The following is a 20,924-nucleotide window of genomic DNA, read 5'->3' as shown; positions in this document are numbered from 1 at the left end:
CATTTTTATTAGCTTTTTCAGTTTCCTGCGAAACCACCACATCTGTTGCAGCAGAAGCTCTCGGAAGCCTTTGGTCTTGCCAGGACTTTTGGGCACAAGTTTTGGGAGAGCACTGTAGAGGGTAAGGAAACACCGCACTTTCAGTGCAAAAAGATAAAATGAATCATCCATCGAGAGAGTAGCAGAAATAACATGTTTATGAGTGGATTACTGAGTAGTACAAGAACATGGGTTAACACAACCAGTTCCTCAGTGCACACCAATGCCTCATGTCTTCCCCATGTGAAGATCTCTAGTGGAAAGCACACGGACAACATCAGCCTGAAAACCTGCTGTTTATGAGTGTCAGAAGCCAATTGCCCTTCCTGACCTTATTCCAGCCCTTGATCACAGCGCTCAGCACTCTCCAAGAAGTGATCAAGGAATGTGGGGAGCTTGGGCGAGCCTTGGGACATCCTCAGCCACCCGTGGGCAGTCCCTGAGGCTGGGACCAGGCAACACCGGCAAAGCCCTCAATCACTATGTGGGGGGAGACCTGGGTGCATCACACCATGGCTGGCGGGTTGTGAGGGTCCGGGTCACTGAAGCAACCAAAAAACACACAGCAAACAATCCCCCAGCATTATTCCGAGGGATGTGGCTGCAGGGAGCCCTCCTCCACATGTCCCTGTGGTGGGAAGCAGGGACTGAGGAGGCACTGAGGCAGTGGCTGATGCCCAGAGACCCCGCTGCAGCATGGGGTTGCCTTGCCCCATGGCAAGGGTTGAGGTCCCTCTGAGAGCACAAGACCTACCTCCTGCGCCAGGTTGGTTGCCAGGGTGCACCCAGCAGCCACAGCACGGGGTGATTCCAGAGGACGTTTTGGAAGATGCACCTTCGCGTTCACTTCAGGTGGATGGTCAGTGTTTCCCTGCATGGAGTCTGGGACTGTGCTAAACCCACACATGCTCGTCTCTCTGACAGACCACAAGCATAACAAACAGAAACTCTGCTTTTCGGCTCTCTGACTCGCTGGGGATACAGATGCCCACGTTAGGAGTATGTATATATGTGTGTGTATACTTATATATGAGTATATGGATACAGATGTACAATGTTGTGTGTATAGTGCTCATACATACACCAAGTATCATGAGACCAAGAATAATAAAATATATGAAGATATATGATGGTTGGGATCAGCCCAACAGTAAATACCTCTGGGCCTGTGGAACGCTCTGCTATGGCATAGGTACAGGTATTGCTGCCTTTCTGGGGTGGGCCTGCTTGAGTAATTAGCCAAATGACCCTTCTACACAAACACAACTTCCCAAGAGCTCCAAAATGCTTCAGGGGCCACACTTTATGGCCACCTGGTAGATCACTGTCACCTGTTCAATCACCCACTAAAGGAGGCTTCCAGCATTATAGCAGAAATCAAAGATATCAAGCTGGGTAGGGATTTCCAATAGAGCTGTTTCATCTCTCCCGAATCCAGCCTCCACCTTTCTTTTCGGCAAAACATACCCAGACACCTTCTCCCTGCCCCACACATCGCTGTTGCAGCTAGTCACATCTCAGGTTTTGATGGCATGCAGCAAGCCAGCCTCCAGCAGCATCCTACCCTCTATGGCATTGGCGTTGGCATTTAACTGTGAAACGTGTGAGGGTATCTGGAAATAGCTGCCAGAGGATTAAGTGAAAATGAATGATCTAGGTCTTGATGCAGGGAAGCCTGTTTGGATTTGCATTTCCATGAGTCATGCTGTAAATAGGGAGCTTGAACATGCTGAACCTGCTCGTATTGACACCAGTCCATAGAGACGTTAGGAGGCTACAGGGAGTGCGCATGGGTGGAGGCGGTGGGAGCACCCTGCAGCAGAAGGGCTGGCCAAGTCCCCAGCCTGCGCCCAGCCCTGCTCCTGCCTCCCCCTTGCTGCCCACCAGCTCTGGGCAGTGAGCACTGCTGAGGGATCCTGCGCCCTCTTGATGGATCCCTCCCGTTGCTTGGGGTTCCTGTGGGCTCTTTGGGCCACCCAAGCCACCCCCTGCGCTCACCCCAGAGGAATGCCCTGCGAGCATCACCCTCTGCAGTTCCAGCACTGACTTTCCCAGGCCATTTGCTGCAGAGTTAGAAAATGTCACGTTTGTCATGACCTCCATCCTTCTCCTGCCTCCCCATCGCTGCCTGGAACACACAGCCCACTTCCTGCAGTTCGGGATGTATTTTTCTTCATCACCATAGTGACATCGTGTAAATATTTGGGGCTGGTGGGGTTTTGATCAGATTTTGAAAGTCTAGGAGAGGCTGGCAAACCCGTTGTTTATGTTACTGCATTTCACACAGTCTCATGACCTGCAGTTGAGGTTGAGCAGCCTGAGGGGGTGGCTGGTCTGGGATGCCTTCTGGGAGCACGGGCGCTTGTTATTTCGCTGGCATGTGTCGGGTTGCCAGCTGAAGCAGCTCATTTCAAGCCACGGCCTTGCAGATGCTGCACCGGGAAACCATCGCAGGGATGAAATGCCCAGGACCCCAGGGGTTCATCACATTCACTTCGAGGCTGAAATGAGACCCCAGTTGCCTTTCATGTATGCCCTTGTCCTATCCTCAAATGTGATTTCTTCTGGTGGTGAATAGTGGGCTGACTTTGAATCATTCAAAAAGAGCTGGTTTTTTTAAGAGGCAGCCTTATAGAAACACATGTCCTGGGCAGATTGGAGGAGACAGAAGAGAGAGATGCAGGCTACGCAAGCTCAGCAGAGTTTGCCATCTGTTCAAGAAGCCAGGGGTTTATTTTTCATATTTCCAATGATGGTTTTGTGTTTGGGTTTGTTTTGGGGGTTTGGTTTGGTTTTTTAATTGGATCTGAACAGTTGCAATTGCAGCTTTTTTAGGCCCAACATGATCTTCCTTCCTCCTCTAATTGATGCCCCTCAATTGGGCTTGTGCAGAAGTATCACTTTGGCATGCCTACTGCAGAGAGAACTAGCGGGAGCAAGAAACCACTGCAGCAACATCCGAAGCTGCAGTCCTGCGGAGGGCTGTGCACGGGCACTGGGGACACGGGCACAGGCTGCAGGCTATGAGTTCAGTACATCATGCAAGTGGTTGGAGCGAGCAGGAGGTCTGGGTTGCTAAACAGTCCCGGTGTTTTGAACAAGCAGATCTCGTTTTATCCTCTTCACTGTCTTTAGCGTGAAGCAAACAGGCTGCCTTACAGCCGACTCCAAGAGGAGTCACAGGGGAAGTGGTGATGCAGGCTCACTCTGCCACCCCTCGTGCCAGCCCAGTGCACCCTGCAGTACATGGCCGTGCATCTCCTGGCTCAGCTGTCCCTGCCATCCTGCCATCCCTGCCATCCTGCCATCCCTGCCATCCCGCTGTCCCTGCCATTCCTGCCATCCCAGAGTCCCTGCTGTACGGCCGTCACTGTTCCCGCTGATGGGCTGCTTTCTGAAGACCAGCTGATGCCAGTCCCATGATGGACATGCCCCAGCCTGCACCCCAGGACTACAGGACTTAGCCAGGGAGGGCAGCTGTGCAGTCACAGCAACACCCTGGGAAGCTGGGAGGAGGGAGCAAGCCTGGGCCAGACCAGCAATACAGGCAAAACTGGAATAAAAGTTGTCATGTCCTAAGATGTCCTAGAGAAGGCAGAGCCAGCACCTTTGAGCCTCCGACTAAAGCCAAGACACACAGTGCCAGGGACATGCTGGCTGCACGAGTAGCTCCTGGTCACTGCAGGGCTGCTGCTGCTCCTGCCCTTCTGGGTCCCAAACCCAGGGACAATCACCAGGGTTTCTGCTAATTGGTCTTTCATGGGAGAGGAAAGAGACCGTAAGAGAGGAAACATCAGGACATCTGACAGTCCAAAGCACAGGGGAATATGTTTAGCAATGCTCCTGGATGCTCTTCTAGGGTGGTATCAAGAAAGTAAAGCAGCTGCAGGAGAAGGGGCAGGTGTTTAGACAGAAGCAGTGGGGCCACCTGCAGGGAACGCCTCGCACAGCCCTACCACGTTGCTACTTGATTAACTCTTGATAAAACTCCGACCGCACAAATCTGGGTAGGGAGTCTTTCTCCATCAGAGCAAAGATTCTCTTCTGGGCCATGTCAAAGCTGCTTGGTGATGGCTCCACCAGGTTCTTCATGGTCACAGCCTTGGTGAAGTGGTCGATGTTTACCTGTGATTGAGCGTAAGAGAGGTGGGGACCTTGCCTTTGCAAGGGGTGGGTGATGGCATCTCCCGTCCCCTGCTCTGTCCCACCAACAACCATGTAAAGGCTATGGGGAGGGACTGAAGTAGGTTCACTTATCTGGAGGGATTATTGGTGGCAAATCTGCAAGGATGAGGTTTATCCTACAGCAAAGATAACTTGGGGAGGGACATGGCTGTAAACTGTCATCCCTTATGATTAATGTAAGCCCTCTGTGGGGAGAGGGGGACAGGCATGTGCTGGAGGTGCCCGTGGCAGGAAACAGCCCAGCAGAGGCTGAGTATGCAAAGTGGGGCACCAGGGCTGTGAAGGGTGAGAGGACAGCACATGGGGATGGGACTGCCCTTGGCTGAGGGTACAGTCCTCTGAGCCTCTCAGCCATGGTACGAGGTGCCCTGCAGCCATCACTCTCCCTTGGGATGAGGCCACCATGGCAGCAGCCTCATCCCTCCTGATACCATCTCCTGCTCCATGGCCACTGACCTCTTTGGGTGCCTCAGTCTGAATGAACCCCTCATAGATCTTTTTGGCCTTCTCCGCCATCTTCACAGGGGACTTGGTTTTCTTGTAGTCCTCACAGGCCACCCAGAACTCGACGTTCTCCTCACTGAACTCGGAGCGCAGGAAGCTGTGGAAGCTGGAAAGCCCATCTGAGGGGAAACAGCAAGCCCTCACTGAGCACTGGTGGTCCCAGCAGGCTGAGCCCTCATTGAGCACCCAGGGGGACATGACCACAGGGGATGTGAACTTACAGGGGTTTTGCAGGAGCTTCTCCAGGGAATCACGCCACTGCAGAGCCTCCTCCAGTGTTGGCCTGAAGGGAGTAAAGAAAGCCCAGGTGGTCCATGCTCAGCACAGCACCGGTCTGGGCTCCAGGTTTTTAAACAGTTCCTTTAAAAATCAGGAGGAATGGAGTACCGAGCAGTGGAGATTATTGCAGAGCAAGAACAATGGTGGAGCAATGGGGATGCTGCTGCACTGCAGTATGAGTACCCTCCTCCTGGGGAGAGCCAAGTGCCAGGGAAGGTGAGGAGGGGGCTGGGTGAGCAAATTCCCCAGTGGCTGAGCACAGACGTGGTTGAACTGCAAAGCGAGTCTCCTCTGCAGCTGTGGGTCCCTTCCTTTCCCCAGCACCCATGCACGGGAGGGCAGAGCGGGGCTCTACAAGCAGCTGGAAAGCATCCCTATGTTTTCCCACTGGAGTGGGGAAGGATGCTCCCCGCTGGAGGGGGGGCGGAGGGGGCCGGATCATTCCAGCCCTGTACTGCCGGGTGGGGGTCAGCTCCCCTCAATTCCCACAGCCCTCTTGCCCCATTCCCACGGCCTGCAGCAGGGCAGGATGCGGCCCTGGCTCCAGCCCTCCCCAGTGAAAACCTTCGGTGTTCTTCATGTGCATGAGTTTTCCTCTCTTTTTGTTTTTTCTTTTTTAATGCAATTCATGTAAATGTGACAAAGCAACTGAAGAGCTTTTGGGGGGATTTTTGGTGGTTCTGAGTTTTGTTGGGGTTTTTTTTAAGCTGCAAGGAGTTTGACCACACTGCCCTGGGGCACGAGGCTTTCACTGTAGAGCTGATGCCTGGTGTTGGAGGGGAAATGAGCCCCCCACACACTGCGAGGTGCTGCATTCACTGCAGGCCATTGCCACTCCTCACAGCCAGCACAGCGTTCAGGATTGTTTTGCTGCCGTATGACCACGCATTGGGGCTGGACAGAGATTCCTGAGTCTGGGGAGGGAGCAATGGGCAGGACAACCTGCCGGTCCTGGGGACCTTGGTGCTTCAGCATTGGGTCTGGGGGAAGTGCAGGTACTATCATCCAGCTGCCCTGCTCTGCCTTCAGTGGGGAGAGGAGGGTGACAGCAATGCAGGGCTTGCTCAAGTTGGGTGTCCAGCCCTCACTCGCCATCAAACCGCCAGTACCCAGCAGTAAAGACCATGCTGAGGGCTCTGATCATTCGCTTTCTGGACCTCAAATTGCATTTGCACTTGCCGTCAAGGATGAAAAGCTCTTCTTGCCCCTGTGTTCCCGGCAGGCGTCTCCCCACCCTGGTGAGGGAGAGCATTGCTGCAGGTACCAAACAGAATCCAGATTTCCTGGAAACTACCAAATTCATTTTTCCATTAGCTGAATGTCCCAGGGATGATATTAATTGTGAGTGAGATGCTGATGGGCGAGTGATACGGAGGCTCCGCAGTGCAGGAGAAAACAACTCCTCCAGCCAGCGGGGAATGAAGATGTTCTCCGCGTTTCTGCCTGGACAGCTAATGGGGACAAATGTGTCTCCTTTGCAGGCATCCAGGGCATGGCAGCAACAGAGTGTGTCTGCTGGGGCTCTGCCTGCCCTGCCTGGCCCAGGCAGCTCCTGCTGGGCAGCGCTGCAGCAGACAGGCACAGCACTGGTAAGCGCTCTCTATGGGCTCTTGTCAGGGTGAGCAGGGTGTTCATCTGCACTTTGGGTTGTTTTGTGGGCTTTTGGTTTGTTTTGGGTTTTTAGCAATACCTTGGCAGAGGGTTAATGGTTTAGAGTAACACTGCCTGGGCTGAAGGGGAACGTGGGGAGAGGTGTAAAACAAGAAGAGTGGGCATGATCTTGCTGCAGGATTAACCCAGTTCTCCTGGGTTTCATCGTGATATGGCCATTTGAGCCCTTCAAGATGAGCCCTTGCTGCTGGTGCCACGAGCAAGGCTGGCTCGGCCAGTCGGCCTCCTACCTCCAGCAAGTCTTGAATTGCCAAGGTGAGTATCTCCAGAGAGGACGCCTTTAACACCGGAGCGGGGGGAAGCACAGCGTCCAGGAGCCTCAGTTCAGAGCGGCAAGAGCGACCGAGGGAGCCTCAAGTCCTCGACAGGACTCGCCCAGGAGCCGGCAGCTCAGCTGACGCGAGCAGCTGACTCACAGGGGGCGGCGCCAGAAGTGACGGCACCAGCCCTCAGTGGGTAAAAACCCATCCCAGGGAGCGCGAGCGACCAGAAGCTCGGCGACCAGGGCGTGGCACGTCAGTCAGGGCGTGGCGCGGCAGTTGGCGCAGGCAGGGTGAGCGGGGTGGTGAGCACTCGCCTCAGGACCAGGGCCCGCTCTGGGAGCTCTGCCCCGGCGGTGGCCAGCGTAGGCACCCAGACAGAGCCGATGAGAGGGGAGGCTGCGGCGCAGACCTCGGAGTGTAGAAAGTGCCTTGACCAGTCTCTTGAGGCGAGGGTGCACAATGGACAGGGCTGCACTCGGTGCGCCCTGGTGGAGGTCCTCCTGCAGCAGATGGCTGAGGTGCGGGAGGCTGTTGGAGAGCTAAAAGATGCCAAGGAAGCTGAGATGAAGCTGGGCTGCTTGCTCCAGGCCCAAACTGCGCAGGGGCTGCAAACATCTAGCACTGCTCATATAGGAAAGAAGGAGGGCAGCAACCCAGGAAGCTGGGAATTAGTCACGAGAAAAACGAACAAAAAAAGGAGGAAGAGGACAATTAACGACAAGGGGCTTCCTCCTAAATCTGATGTCCCCACCCAGAACCGCTTTGCGGTTCTGCAGGGGGCTAATGAGAAAGCACCCACCACACCTAATGAGCACCCTGCTGATGCACCAGTAAAGAGGATCGCTACTGCTGCCTCCAGGAAAAAGAGGAGGGTCATAGTAGTAGGGGACTCTACTTTGAAAGGCACAGAGGCACCCCTCTGCCGGCCTGATCCAGTCTCGAGGGAGGTGTGTTGCCTGCCAGGGGCTCAGATCAGGGATGTTGCTGAGAGGCTGCCTGCTCTAGTAAGTCCTGCTGACTATTACCCCCTTCTAGTGGTCCATGTGGGTGCTAGAGATATAGATAGCAGTAGCCTGGAAAACATTAAGAAGGACTACAGAGCCCTGGGAGAGGTGGTTAGGGGCTCTGGAGCTCAGATAGTTTTTTCATCGATTCTCCAGGGCAAAGGGGAGGACCTTAAAAAAGCTAGGCGTGTTTGGCAGGTTAATAAATGGTTAGAATGCTGGTGCCATAGTCAGGGGTTTGGCTATTTAGAACATGGGGCTCCATTTGGGAGGCCGGATCTACTGGAGGCTGGTGGAGCTGGTCTGACAAAGAAGGGGAAGAGCTGTTTTGGTAGGAGGCTTGCCAGGCTGGTCAGGAAAGCTTTAAACTAGATGTGTTGGGGGAGGGGAGCATTGATCCATCCCAACACTCCTGGTCAGTTGCCAGCACCTGTAATAAGTGCTTGGAGCGATGTAGAGATGTTCCAGCTGCCCCAGCCATTGAGTCGGCTGCATTTGGAGCTCGGCTAAGGTGCCTCTATACAAACGCCTGTAGTATGGGGAACAAACAAGAGGAATTAGAGATGTGTGCAAGGCTACGGGAATATGATGTCATTGGTATCACAGAAACATGGTGGGATGGCTCCTATGACTGGAATGTCAGAATGGAAGGTTACAGGCTGTTTAGAAAAGACAGGCCAGGCAGACGGGGAGGGGGTGTTGCTATCTATGTCAGTGATAGGCTAGAGAGTATGGAACTCTGTCTGGGGGCGGGTGATGAGGTAACAGAGTGTTTGTGGGTCAGGATCAAAGGGAAAACAGCAACAGGGGACATTACGGTGGGGGTCTGTTACAGGCCGCCTGATCAAGAGGACTCTGTGGATGAAGCGCTCTACAGACAGATAGGAGCAGCCTCACGCTCGCAGGCCCTGGTCCTCATGGGGGACTTCAACCATCCTGACATCTGTTGGAGGGACGGTACGGCCCGGCACAAGCAATCCAGGAGGTTCCTGGATTGTGTGGAAGACAACTTCCTCTTTCAAGCAATAGAGGAGCCGACGAGGAGAGGTGCCATGCTGGACCTTGTGCTCACCAACAGGGAGGGACTGGTTGGAAATGTAACGCTCCAGGGCGGCCTTGGCTCTAGTGATCACGAGATGGTTGAGTTTGAGATCATCAGGACAGTGAGAAGAGCGTGCAGCAAGCTCACTGCCCTGGACTTCAAGAAAGCAGACTTTGGCCTCTTCAGGAACCTCCTTAGTAAAGTTTCATGGGATACAGTCCTAGAGGGCAGGGGGGCCCAAGACTGCTGGTCGGTATTCAAGGATCACCTGCTACGTGCTCAAGAGTGTTGCATCGCGACTAGAAGAAAGTGCAGCAGGAGGGCCAGGAGACCTCCATGAGTGGACAAGGAGCTGCTGAGGAAACTTAGAGGGGAAAAAAGAAGCTTATAGAAGGTGGAAGCGAGGACAGGCGGCCTGGGAAGAATATAGGAGCATTGCCCGAGAAGCTAGGGACCAGGTTAGGAAAGCTAAGGCCCAGCTAGAATGAAGTTTGGCAAGGGATGTAGAAGATAACAGGAAAGGATTCTATAGATACGTAGCAAATAAAAGACAGACTAGGGACAATGTAGGCCCTCTCCAGAAGCTATCAGGAGAACTGGCTACCATGGATTTGGAGAAGGCTGAGGTTCTTAATGACTTCTTTGCCTCAGTCTTCACCAGCGAATGCTCTGACCACACAACCCAAGTCTTGGAAAGCAAATGCAGGGACTGTGAGAATGAAGACCTTAGGCCCACCGTAGGAGAGGATCAGGTTCGAGACCATCATCTTAAGAACCTGAACGTGCACAAGTTCATGGGACCTGATGAAATCCATCCACGGGTCCTGAAGGAGCTGGCGAATGAAGTTGCTAAACCACTGTCCATCATATTTGAAAAATCCTGGCAGTCAGGTGAAGTTCCTGATGACTGGAAGAAGGGTAATATAACCCCCATTTTCAAGAAGGGGAAGGTGGAAGACCCGGGGAACTACAGACCAGTCAGTCTCACCTCTGTGCCTGGCAAAATCTTGGAACAGTTTCTCCCGGAAAACATGCTAAGGCACATGAAAAACAACGAGGTGGTTGGTGACAGCCAACACGGCTTCACTAAGGGGAAATCCTGCCTGACCAATTTGGTGGCCTTCTGTGATGGAGCCACGGAACTGATGGACAGCGGCAGAGCAGTTGACGTCATCTACCTGGACTTGTGCAAAGCGTTCGACGCTGTCCCGCACGACATCTTTGTCTCTAAATTGGAGAGACATCAATTTGCTAGATGGACCACTTGGTGGATAAAAAACTGGCTCGATGGCCACATGCAAAGAGTTGTGGTAAATGGCTCGATGTCCAGTTGGAAACCTGTAACGAGTGGTGTCCCTCAGGGATCGGTGTTGGGACCGGTCCTGTTCAACATCTTTGTCGGCGACATGGACAGTGGGATTGAGTGCGCCCTCAGCAAGTTTGCCGACGACACCAAGCTGTGTGGTTCGGTTGATACGCTGGAGGGAAGGGATGCCATCCAGAGGGACCTTGACATGCTTGTGAGGTGGGCCGATGCCAACCTTATGAAGTTTAACCAAGCCAAGTGTAAGGTCCTACACCTGGGTCGGGGCAATCCCAGGCACTGCTACAGGTTGGGCAGAGAAGAGATTCAGAGCAGCCCTGCAGAAAAGGACTTGGGGGTGTTGGTTGACGAGAAGCTTAACATGAGCCGGCAGTGTGCGCTTGCAGCCCAGAAAGCCAACCATATCCTGGGCTGCATCAAAAGAAGCGTGACCAGCAGGTCGAAGGAGGTGATCCTGCCCCTCTACTCTGCTCTCGTGAGCAATTTGGTGGCCTTCTATGATGGAGCCACGGAACTGATGGACAGCGGCAGAGCAGTTGACGTCATCTACCTGGACTTGTGCAAAGCGTTCGACACTGTCCCGCATGACATCCCGCACTGTCCCGCACGACATCCTTGTCTCACAGTACTCTTGGAGTACTGTGTACAGTTCTGGTGTCCTCAACGTAAAAAGGACATGGAGCTGTTGGAGCGAGTCCAGAGGAGGGCCACGAGGATGATAAGAGGGCTGGAGCACCTCCCGTATGAAGACAGGCTGAGAGAGTTGGGGCTGTTCAGCCTGGAGAAGAGAAGGCTGCGTGGTGACCTCATAGCAGCCTTCCAGTATCTGAAGGGGGTCTACAAGGATGCTGGGGAGGGACTCTTCCTTAGGGACTGTAGTGGTAGGACAAGGGGTAATGGGTTCAAGCTCAAACAGGGGAAGTTTAGATTAGATATAAGGAAGAAGTTCTTTATAGTGAGGGTGGTGAAGCACTGGAATGGGTTGCCCAGGGAGGTTGTGGATGCTCCATCCCTGGCGGTGTTCAAGGCCAGGTTGGACAGAGCCTTGAACCACATGGTTTAGGGCAAGGTGTCCCTGCCCATGGCAGGGGGGTTGGAACTAGATGATCTTAAGGTCCTTTCCAACCCTTACGGTTCTATGATTCTATGATTCTAAGTCAGTCTGGGTGCTGTCAGACCTGGGTCCTGCAGTACTCTCTGTGCAGCTCAAGGGTGGGGAGCAACTCCCCAGGGCAGAGGCATTGTCTCCAGGACAGTCACACACATCTGATGGTGCAAGGGCTGAGGGGTGCCAGAAAAGTGGCCAGGGCAGCAGCTCAGGCACCTGGCTCAGCTGCCTGAGGCTGCGTTGGAGGTACCCCAGGTAAGGCCATCGTCATATGCCCAGGAAGCCATCCTGCTTTTAGATTTAGCTAACATTTCTTTCCAAGGTTTGTTTTGCCTCCTTTGAATTGTTAATCCTGCAGCACAGCTCATCAGCCTCTTTAGCTTCTCCTCTGCTTTGCTTTGTCATTAACCCAGCTCAGTGCCAGAGAACAGAGGCTCAGGGCAAAGCAATAAGATGAGAAGGTGCTGTCATCTCAAAGCTGCCCAGAGCCAGGCATCATACTGTGGAGCCATGCACACAGCTTGGGGACGTGCTGCTGTGCTGAAGCCAACAGACTGTGCAAGGCTGGCACCTCTGGGCTGAGGCAGGTGACTCAGAAGTCCAATTGCCATATGTCTCTGGCAAAACCTTATCAAATAATATGAAATCTCATCAGAAGTAAATTGAGTTTCCATGAGAAATCTGGTTTCCATAAGGTTGTATTGCCTGACACATCTCATGTTGCCCTGACATAACTGTCTGAGCCCACGCCTAGCCAGTGTGTCATGAGGACCGTGTCACAAGCTGCCTGCCACGTAAAGCCTGCTGTGCCCTCTAGTACCAGGGGCCTCAGCTTCTCCACATCCACCCCTCCAGCTGGGCATGGGTGCCTGCACAGCCCACCCCAGCAGAGTACTCACTTCTGGGCCTTGGGAGGCTTCTCTGGCTTCTCTGCGTAGGGGATGATGAAGTCAATAGCCGAATCGGGCTTCTGGAGCAGTGTGCCCAGCTTGGTCTTGATCTCCTTGGCTCTGCAAGAAAGAATGAGCAAGGGCAGGTCAGGTGGAGGGGATGGAACAGTGGGGATTGTCCCTGCCCTGCACCTGTGTGGACCCTGGCACAGCCACTGGTGAGGTACAAAGCTGAGTAATTAATTAGACATGAACAAACGGACCCTAATGCTGTAAAGGCGCCTGGCTGAGGCATTTCAAACCGGGCACTCAGATTTAGCGGCAGTGCTTGATCTTGGTCTCGATCTCTTTGCTTTGTCCCCATCTGTGGCCAGGATAATTGTATCAGCAAAGCTGGCTACTCTGAGGATGAATTAGGGGACATGTGTGCAGCACTTAGTTTCTATAGTGATAAGCCCAGTGGAAATGCTGGTGAGGAGATGCAGGAGCTGCCCTCATAGAGGAGGCTGTGCAGGATGCTGTGCTGGGCTGCATTGCGGTGCCTGCCCCACACTGAACCCTGTCCATCTTGTGCCCGCCAGCCCCACATTGCCATCAGCATTCAGAGCAGAGTGCCCTAATATATATATCTAGTGTGTATATAAGTAAGAAATAAACCTTATGTCTGCACAGGAGGTGAATGAGAGCGAGGGGACACACTGCTTCCCCAGGGCTAGCTGGGCTTCTTGCCTTCACCATGGCACGGCTGTCGAAGCTGGGCTGCAGCTCTGTGGGTTCAGGGCTCACTGTGCTTCTCCTCTCTGCTGTTTATTTTCACAAGCCCTCTGTGGACGCTCACTCCCTTGCTATGTCTGCTATTTCATTTCCATTCCTTTAATTTCTAACCTCCCTGTAAAACTCACGCTGTGTTTTGGTTTTCCACCCACCAGGCCCCACGGGTGACTTCTTGAGGCCCAATGTGGGCTCTGCTCCTCCACCAGCTGCTCCCCACTTCTGCTGCAGAACCCTGGCTCTGACAGCCAGCCTAGCGCGGGAGCAGGCGGCGGGCCAGCATCCCATGGGGTCTGCAAGGACCACCTGCGGTGGGTGTAAGCACAGACCCAGAAACACGGCTGTGTTCATGGAAAATGTCAGCAGCTGCAGGGACAGCTTCCCTTGCTCGTGCTTCTGAGAAAACTTGAATCTTGCCTGGCAGGACCAGGCCCTTGGGCGAAGGGTGATGAGGTCCCCATGCTCCTGCACCAAGGTGTTTCTGGGATGGAGATGCTGCCGTGGACCGTTCATCCCACTGCCTCTAATAAACAACATGCAAATAAATGCTCCAAGATGAGCTGGCTCCTGATGCCCAAAGACTGGGGCTTGATATCCTGTGAGCCTCAGGTGCCTCTTGGCACACCATTAGCTGGTACTGCTGTGCCAGGACCCCCCTGGCATGGCTGTGACCCACATGGATGGCACAGCAGCAGCAAGGGGGGGCAGGTGAAGTGGGCAGGAGCTGCAGTCACATTGGCACCAAAGCAGCAGGTGGGCGCAGAAGGTGTCACAGGAAAGCTGATAGAGCAGGCTGGCCTGTCTTTCAGCTCTGCTTTCCCAGACATCTGTGTCTGTGGCCCCCTGGGGAAGGGGACACATGGGCTCAGGGAGCAGCTCTCAAAGAGGGCCTCAGCAGAAGTGCTCGGGAGGACAGAGCTGGGGATGCTGCCATGGCCAACCCACTGCTGGTGCTTGGTGCTGGGCACCAGGGACAGTCCCCTTCAGGTGATCAGACCACGTGCCTGATCGCAGGGTTTTTTTCTGGCTGGAGCAGGGGTGAAGACCAAGGGGGTAGGGGCTTGCCCACCTCCAGAGCAAGGACAGTGGATGCCAGGGGGGCCCAAGCAGGCAGGGGGGAAACATGGGCTGTGCTGGGAGCAGGGGCACCAAAAGCAGAATCTAACAACAGCCTAAGGAAGGGGCAAGGCAGGACCAGGACCCTGCCACTGTCTGAGCAGGACCTGGGAACCCCCACACCCTGGTACCAGTGAGGCCAGTGCACGGACAAGATTTCCTGTAGTTGATGGTGACTTCAAGCAGCAGCAATGGATAATGCTTAGACCTGGTTCAAAATCTTGCTCTCCAGTTCCCACCCTCTGACTGCTGAGCCCCACACCCTTCACACAGCTGAGGACTGTTTCAGCTCAGCCCTGGGCCACCTTCCCTTGGGCTGTGCTGTAGGTAGGCTTCTCCCCAGCCTGGTCTCCGGGATTGGTGTTGGACCTATATTGCAGCCCCACTGCCTGCTGCCCCCGGTGGGGCTCCTGGGATGGCTTCATCCCTGCTCCATCCCATGATGCTGTTGATGTGCCATCAGAGGCTGCCCACACTGCTGAAGCCCCACACGTCCTGGTGTGGGACAGCAGCAAGAACCTTCGCACCCTCGAGCAAGCCCTCAGCTATGGGACCTTCATGAAATATGGGGAGATGGCAAAGATGAAGAAGCTTGCTGAACGGAAGCGAGAAAGGACAGGCAGAGGGCTGAGTGCTTACAGGCTTGTGGGAGGGAAGGACTATTTAAAGACATCATCCTGGCATCCTCCAGCAGATGTATTATAAGCTTTCAAGCAAGGCTTCAGCAAAGGCTAAACAGCAGGGTAAAAAAAGGCACTTATAAACAAAAAGGCATCCTTCAACCCCCTCAGCTATGTCCAAGTGAGAAAAAGCAAGAGAACCGTAAACTCTGGAAGGCTAAGTGTGAGAACATATGGGAGCAAGCCAAGAAAAAGTCTGAGAAATAGCTTCCAAGAAGCATTAAAAGAAAATATCTTTTTATTTTAAAAAAAGCTCTGTCAAACATATCAAGAGCAAGAAGGGCTCTGGGGAAGGCCAGGAGAGACTCCAGCTTCACAAACAAAACCAAAAAAAAAAGAAGCTCAGAGACCTTAAACCTGTAGCTGGAAGCTAAATCTCCTGCTGTGCCGGAGCGTAGGGAGGTACCAGAGGGAATGCCCTTTGAGGGGAAAAGTGTGCCGGGGGGGTTGGAGGAGCCATAAAGCTGAAAGTGTGATGCTGTACGGGTATGTTAGCAGCAGCTGTATCAGGGAGCCATGGTGGACACATGGACAAATATGGTCTATTGGAGGGGAGTCAAGGCAGCTCTAGATGTAGGAACAGATTCCTTCAAACCTATCGGCCCTCTCTGAAGAGGCCGGCAAGCGTGGTTTGGGAAGAGTCAGGGGGTACCAGCCCCTTGGGTCTGCAGGGGACCCTGGGTGGGCTCTCCAGACCCCAGGCAGCTTCAAGGGGGAAGGTCGTCTCATGGGTGACACTGTGGGGAATAGCGTGGGAAAGGTAGCACACAATGCGCAGGGGACCTAGTGTGTTTTCCTCTATGGGGATGGTCCTACGGGAACGCAGGCTGGGACTGTGCTGTTAAATGTATCACACCACACGCAGTGGCCAAGCATCAGATATTGCACTACCCAGGTACAGCACTTGGGGATCAGTTGTGAGGAGCTGCAGGAGGGTCTCGTGAAGCAGCCGTTGAAATGCCTCATAGAGCAATACAAAACGATGTACATGGGATAAATCCAGTCCTAACTCCATGTATAAAAGTATAAGTGAAGCTGCCTTCAAGAGTGGGAATTTGAGGACAGTGAAAGCATCAACTTAGCAGCAGTGGAAATAAACCTATTTTAGTATTAGAAAGTAGCAGAAGAGTGACAACAAAGGTTACAGCAGAGTCAGAAATGTGTGGATCACCCACATCTGGAAGTGTTGCTCAGCCTCCCATGGCATAGGAGGCTGCAGGAGACACAGCAAGGTGAGCATGGGGCCACAAGAATGGCCAAAAGGCACATTTCAAACAAAGTAATTGTGGCAGGCCTGTGCTCCTGTTTGTGCCTATGATGGGAATTTGCTTTGTTTTCGAGCAAGCAGCATCAGCCTCCAGTGGCACATCTTCCACTGACAAAGTGGGACTTCTCCCAAGCTCCCTCCTGGACAATGAATGCCACCCTCACTCTCATCTAAAAACCAGTACTAAGGCATTCGCAGCTGGAGGAAATCCTCACTGGGTAAGTCACATGTAAACTCTTTTATCACGTTTTACCCCAGCCTTGTGCAGTGGCCTCCCTTGCACCTCTGCTTCTTCCTGGAGCCCCTCCAGAGCCCCTCCAGAGCCCCTCCAGAGCCCCTCCAGCTCCGCAGGTTTCGAACAGCATGGAAATGGTTGAGGGCTGGGGGCTGCCTGGGTTCCCAAGGGGCGAGAGCAGCCTGGGAAGCAGCACCGCCACCCAGGGCAGGTTGAGGCAGGCACCAGGATGGAGGGGGATGAAGATGAGGATGGTTGCCACCAGTGGGGCAGAGCGGGGTGCTCTGCACAGAGCTGAGCCTCGTGAGAGGGGCCGGGGCTGGGTGATCTGTCTTGTGAGGGAGACATAGGCACGTCAAGAGGATTTTGAGGCACTTTGGAGCCAGGGTCGTTTGTGCCTCAGAAAGGCAACTGCTTTTCTACTTTCTTTCCCTGCCCCCCCTGTTTTGCAAATATTAGGATCTGAGGAAAATGGACTCCAGCCCCAGGCTCACACAGGAGAGCAGCTGAGGTTGAGGATGGGTTTGGGACAGCCCAGACTCACCCAAGCTGGAGGGGAGAGTTTGGGACTGTATCAGCCCTCACCGCCTAAGGGTCTTAGGCGCTCACAGCATCCTGCTGAGCCCCTGCCAGCAAGCCTCCCTTCCCTCTTAGCTCAGAGTTGGGCCACCACAGCCCCCGTAGGAGATGTCCATCATGGGGATGTGCTATAGGAAGAGCGTCTCTGCCCCCAGCCACCCCCGGCAGAGCCCTGTGGGGAGGCAGGCCCCCCACGTCCCCTCACAGCTGGCCGCTCTCACCTCTCCAGGCACGTGTGGGGCAGCGTTGCTAGTCCTTTGCACATCTTGGTAGGCTGTAGTTTTCCTCAGCCAGGAGAAGAGTGTGAACGATGTCTAAAGCAGGCAGTGGCTCAGTCTGAAGCCTGGCTCCCCCCTCTCGCTCCTATATAGCGCTGGGAGCTGGACCCCCGCCAGCCCTGTAACCAATGCCGTCCATCCTCCCCAGCTGGCCCCGGCACAGCGGCTTCTGGATTTTGTTTTCTCCTCTCTTAAGCTCACATAAGGGGAAAAAATGTAGTTTTTCTGGGGTGAGATCTGGTAATCAAATTGGAAGGGCCAAGCTGCTGTTTGGGGGACTTCAAGAAGCCCATAGAGTTTCTTCTTAACGACGTACCAGTATTTAGATAAGCCAGGTAGAAATGCTTCATTCAAGAAAGGTGTTTTCCAATGCAAAATGTCACTTTCTTAAGAACAAAAGTGCTTTTGACAAGTCTTGCTGTTGAATCGAAGGCCGAGGCTAATGTCAAAATACCCACAGCTTCAACAGTGGTTATCAGCTGGTGAGTGACACTGACTGTTGTTCCAGAACAAATTCATTTTAATATAAGCTTAAAAAAAAAAAAAAAATCTTTTAATCATAGCAAGTGTTCCAGTTTTATCTGACAGTGACACTTTGATGAGCCCAAAAAAAATTTCCAGATTTTTATTACGTGGAAAATCTGGACCCTTTTTGATGCCACTTCAGAGCAGTAAAACAGACACCAGAGCATGGAGCGGCCACGATGTGGGATGCAGGGCCTGAGCAGGGACCGGTCCCTGCATCCCCCTGCATGGCTCTGTCCCAGCGCTGCCCCACTAGACGCAGCCCCTTGCTCCCTTAAGGCTTGAGTGCTGCCCAGCACCACAGTGTTTCTGTTTGCTTGGGTAAGAGCTCTTTGACTGCTCCACTAATTTGCAACCACAGCGCCAGTGCCTCTCTATAGGTGTGACATCTGTGGCATGAGTTTCTCCCAGCCTCAGCCAGGCACCCAGGCACCATGTAGGTGCAACCCCAGCAAGTGAGGCTGCCTGCTGAGTGGTAAATCCTGGCAAACACAGGGACCAGCCTGGCTCCAAGCAGTGTCATAGCCAAAGCCTCAACTCGGTGGCTCCCCACAGACACTGAGGGGGACGATGAGCTGCAGCAAGCAGCTACCATGGAGTCACTCTTAACACGGCTTAGCTGTGCTTGGAGCGGAGAGGGTAACCACAGCCATCCTGGACGTTTCCCTCCTGCCTGTCAGCCAGGATGTGACAGCCTGTCCTCAGCAGGGCCACCTGAGGCATGGCCCATCACCGGGTCTGCATGAGGGGAAAACCCTCAAACACATGCAGGGCAGCTACAGAGGCCTCAGCACCAGCTCTCCTGCAGTTCGTGTAGCAGGACTTGCTCACACCCACACTCTGCCACACTCTGTTTCTCTGCCACCCCACACCTTTGCCTGTGCAATTACACCCACTCCAGCACAGGCACAGTGCAGAAGGTGTGCAGCTCCACTCTGCTTCCACCTCCTGCTCCACCTCAACCAGGGCATTCCCTGGGCGTCCTGCCTGGGGTGTGGGCTCAGGTTAACTCTGAAAGTCTGCCACATGCCTGTCCTGACCTCAGCTGCTTGGGTGACTACAGAAATGCACATCTGGGTGCCTTGGTTAACACCCACAGCTTGGAACCAGGAACAGGAGACCTTGCTCCCTTCTGGCTGTCCACATCCCAAGGACCTTAACTGTCCTGAGCAGCCCCACCTGCTCTCTCAGCCTGGGGCTACATTTAAGCGCAGCCCTGGGCCTCATTTCTTGCCCCCTTGAGCTGTGTCAGAGATGTGCCCAATTCTGGCTCCTGGATGCACTCTTGGACCTGTATTGTAATCCTGTTTCCTGCTGTTCTGGGATTATGCAGCAAGCCAGCCTCTGCACCTCAGCATGTCAGTAACTGAAAGCTAGAAGTCTACTGGAAACTGTGCATCCCTGGAAAGCTTGGGCTAGCTTTTTACTGGCTGGCAATGGAAATTGAATGAAAAAAGTACAGCCTAAATTTCACTGGATGAGATGCTTGAACGATATTTGCCTGAGTGTGAGCTCATTAGGGACCCCCAGACACACCCAAGCAGGGGTGCCAGGTCTGGGGGACTGCCCCTTCCCACTGCCTGGCACTGATGTGCCCACTAGCCCCCCTTGTGCTTCACTGAGGGGGGAAGGAAACAATGGCAGCCACAGAGGATGGAGGTACTCCTTCACAGGCTGCTATCAGTTTGCCTTTTTCACAGAGGAGCTGGGGGGAGGTTGTTATTAGCATGGGGATGCCTCAGCCCAATCTGGGGATAGCCCACAGCCTGATTGCCCCACCTCTCAGCAACTGTGGCACAGCGCCCCGCTCTTTGCAAGCTCAGCACTTTTCATGGGCTGTGCCAGTTGCCCTCAGGGCCAGAGAGCGTGTCCAGGCCATTCGTTTGCTAGCAGAGATGTCACCAGAGTGTTCTGGTGAGTGTCAGGTCAGTGCCTGCCAGCTCCGTGGCTGCTCTGAAAAGCTCCTTTGACGCCGAGGTGCTGTTTGCAGGGTCCTTTGCCAGCCGGCTGGGCACCTCCTGGCATGGATGGGAGCGGGTGGCAGTGAGGGCTGGGTGAGAGGTGCCGGTGGTTCTCACAGCTCCAGGGCTGGGAAAGACAACAAGGCCATGGGACCGCATGAGAAGCCCCCGCAGCCTCGTGCTCAGCTGCTGAGCCATTGGGAATACAGTTATTTTTTCTCATTAATCCTCAGTAATAAAGTCAGCGTCAAAATCCCAGGGGAGCTCAGATCTGTGGGATCAGGCAGTTTGTGCAAATGCTGTCCAGCAGACAGACACTCCTACGTGCTCTCCTGCCAGCTGTGGTTGAGCTGCATGCCCCTGGAAAACAGGGAGCCACTCCACGCATGAGGGGGGGCACGGCTCCAGCTCTGCAGACCTCCCGCTTCTTGGAGGAGCCTGGAGCTTCGCCTTGAGACCCCACAGAGGAACTGGGTCTGCCCCTTAAAGATTTTTACCTACTTTACCTCTTTCAGCCCTGAGTGGGCAAATCCCCTGCTCTTGTAGCTCTGCTACAGTCCAGTGACTGATGCTCTGTAATTTCTTCCACAGCTCTAGGGTGGGGGTTTAATGAATGCACAGAGCAAGTTGTGGAAATTGAGGTCTAAAATGGCTGATGAAACTCCATGCAAGAAGACGATAAGGAAGCTATACTGGGATATAATGCGCTGGTATTGCAGTTGTGCATTTTAGCAGAGACTTATCTGGAACACTGAAAAAGAAACCGTATACCACTGAGCAGAAACAAGGGTTACACAGAACTAGCTTGTATTTTCCATGGACCTTTGTCCAGTAAGAAATGTTTGGTTTGTGTGTTTCAAGGCTTTAAAGTGCTAAGAAAATATTTCCAATAAGAAACTACCCAGACCTTCCTTTTCTTCCCACGACAGCTGAATTTCTTTAAGAGCTCTTCTGGGAGAGCTTTTTGGAGATCCAAGTGCACACTGAGGACCAGATTGTCTTGTGTACACAATGGCTGGTTTCCCCCAAGAGCCCTCTAGGTTTGTGCCTTGCAACTGTCCCCTCAAAAGCCATGTGGAATCTCCCATTACACCAGATTTATCCTAGGCACTGTTATTTAAAGACTTTATTATCCTTTCTAACAACTTGCCTTTTATAGAAGGCAGCCTCGCTGCTTTGTGGTTTCCTGGTTCCCACTGGAAC

General features: G+C 53.6%; 1 protein-coding gene across 1 annotated transcript; it reads right to left on the bottom strand.

Moving 5' to 3' along the window:
• Window positions 1-172: 172 nt before the first annotated feature.
• RGS5 (regulator of G protein signaling 5) lies at window positions 173-17,295 on the bottom strand. The gene is made up of 5 exons (XM_030496568.1): window positions 17,179-17,295; window positions 12,319-12,429; window positions 4,950-5,011; window positions 4,681-4,847; window positions 173-4,164 (listed from the first exon to the last, which is right to left on the bottom strand). Exons 1-5 carry the CDS (start codon window positions 17,220-17,222, stop codon window positions 4,003-4,005), a joined length of 546 nt encoding a protein of 181 aa, XP_030352428.1. The 5' UTR covers window positions 17,223-17,295; the 3' UTR covers window positions 173-4,002.
• Window positions 17,296-20,924: the final 3,629 nt, after the last annotated feature.

The sequence above is a fragment of the Strigops habroptila genome, chromosome 8 (assembly GCF_004027225.2).
Source record: "Strigops habroptila isolate Jane chromosome 8, bStrHab1.2.pri, whole genome shotgun sequence".
Lineage (NCBI taxonomy): Eukaryota > Metazoa > Chordata > Aves > Psittaciformes > Psittacidae > Strigops > Strigops habroptila.
Note: the sequence above shows the minus strand (reverse complement) of the source record. Positions and strands in the feature narration are given on the sequence as shown.

Excerpts from the sequence above, each read along its gene's own strand:
- RGS5 (XM_030496568.1), bottom strand. The coding sequence starts at position 17,222 with ATGTGCAAAGGACTAGCAACGCTGCCCCACACGTGCCTGGAGAG. Across the intron at positions 12,430-17,178 it reads CCCCACACGTGCCTGGAGAG|AGCCAAGGAGATCAAGACCA; the intron begins GTGAGAGCGGCC and ends TCTTTCTTGCAG. Across the intron at positions 4,165-4,680 it reads AGACTGAGGCACCCAAAGAG|GTAAACATCGACCACTTCAC; the intron begins GTCAGTGGCCAT and ends GCTCAATCACAG.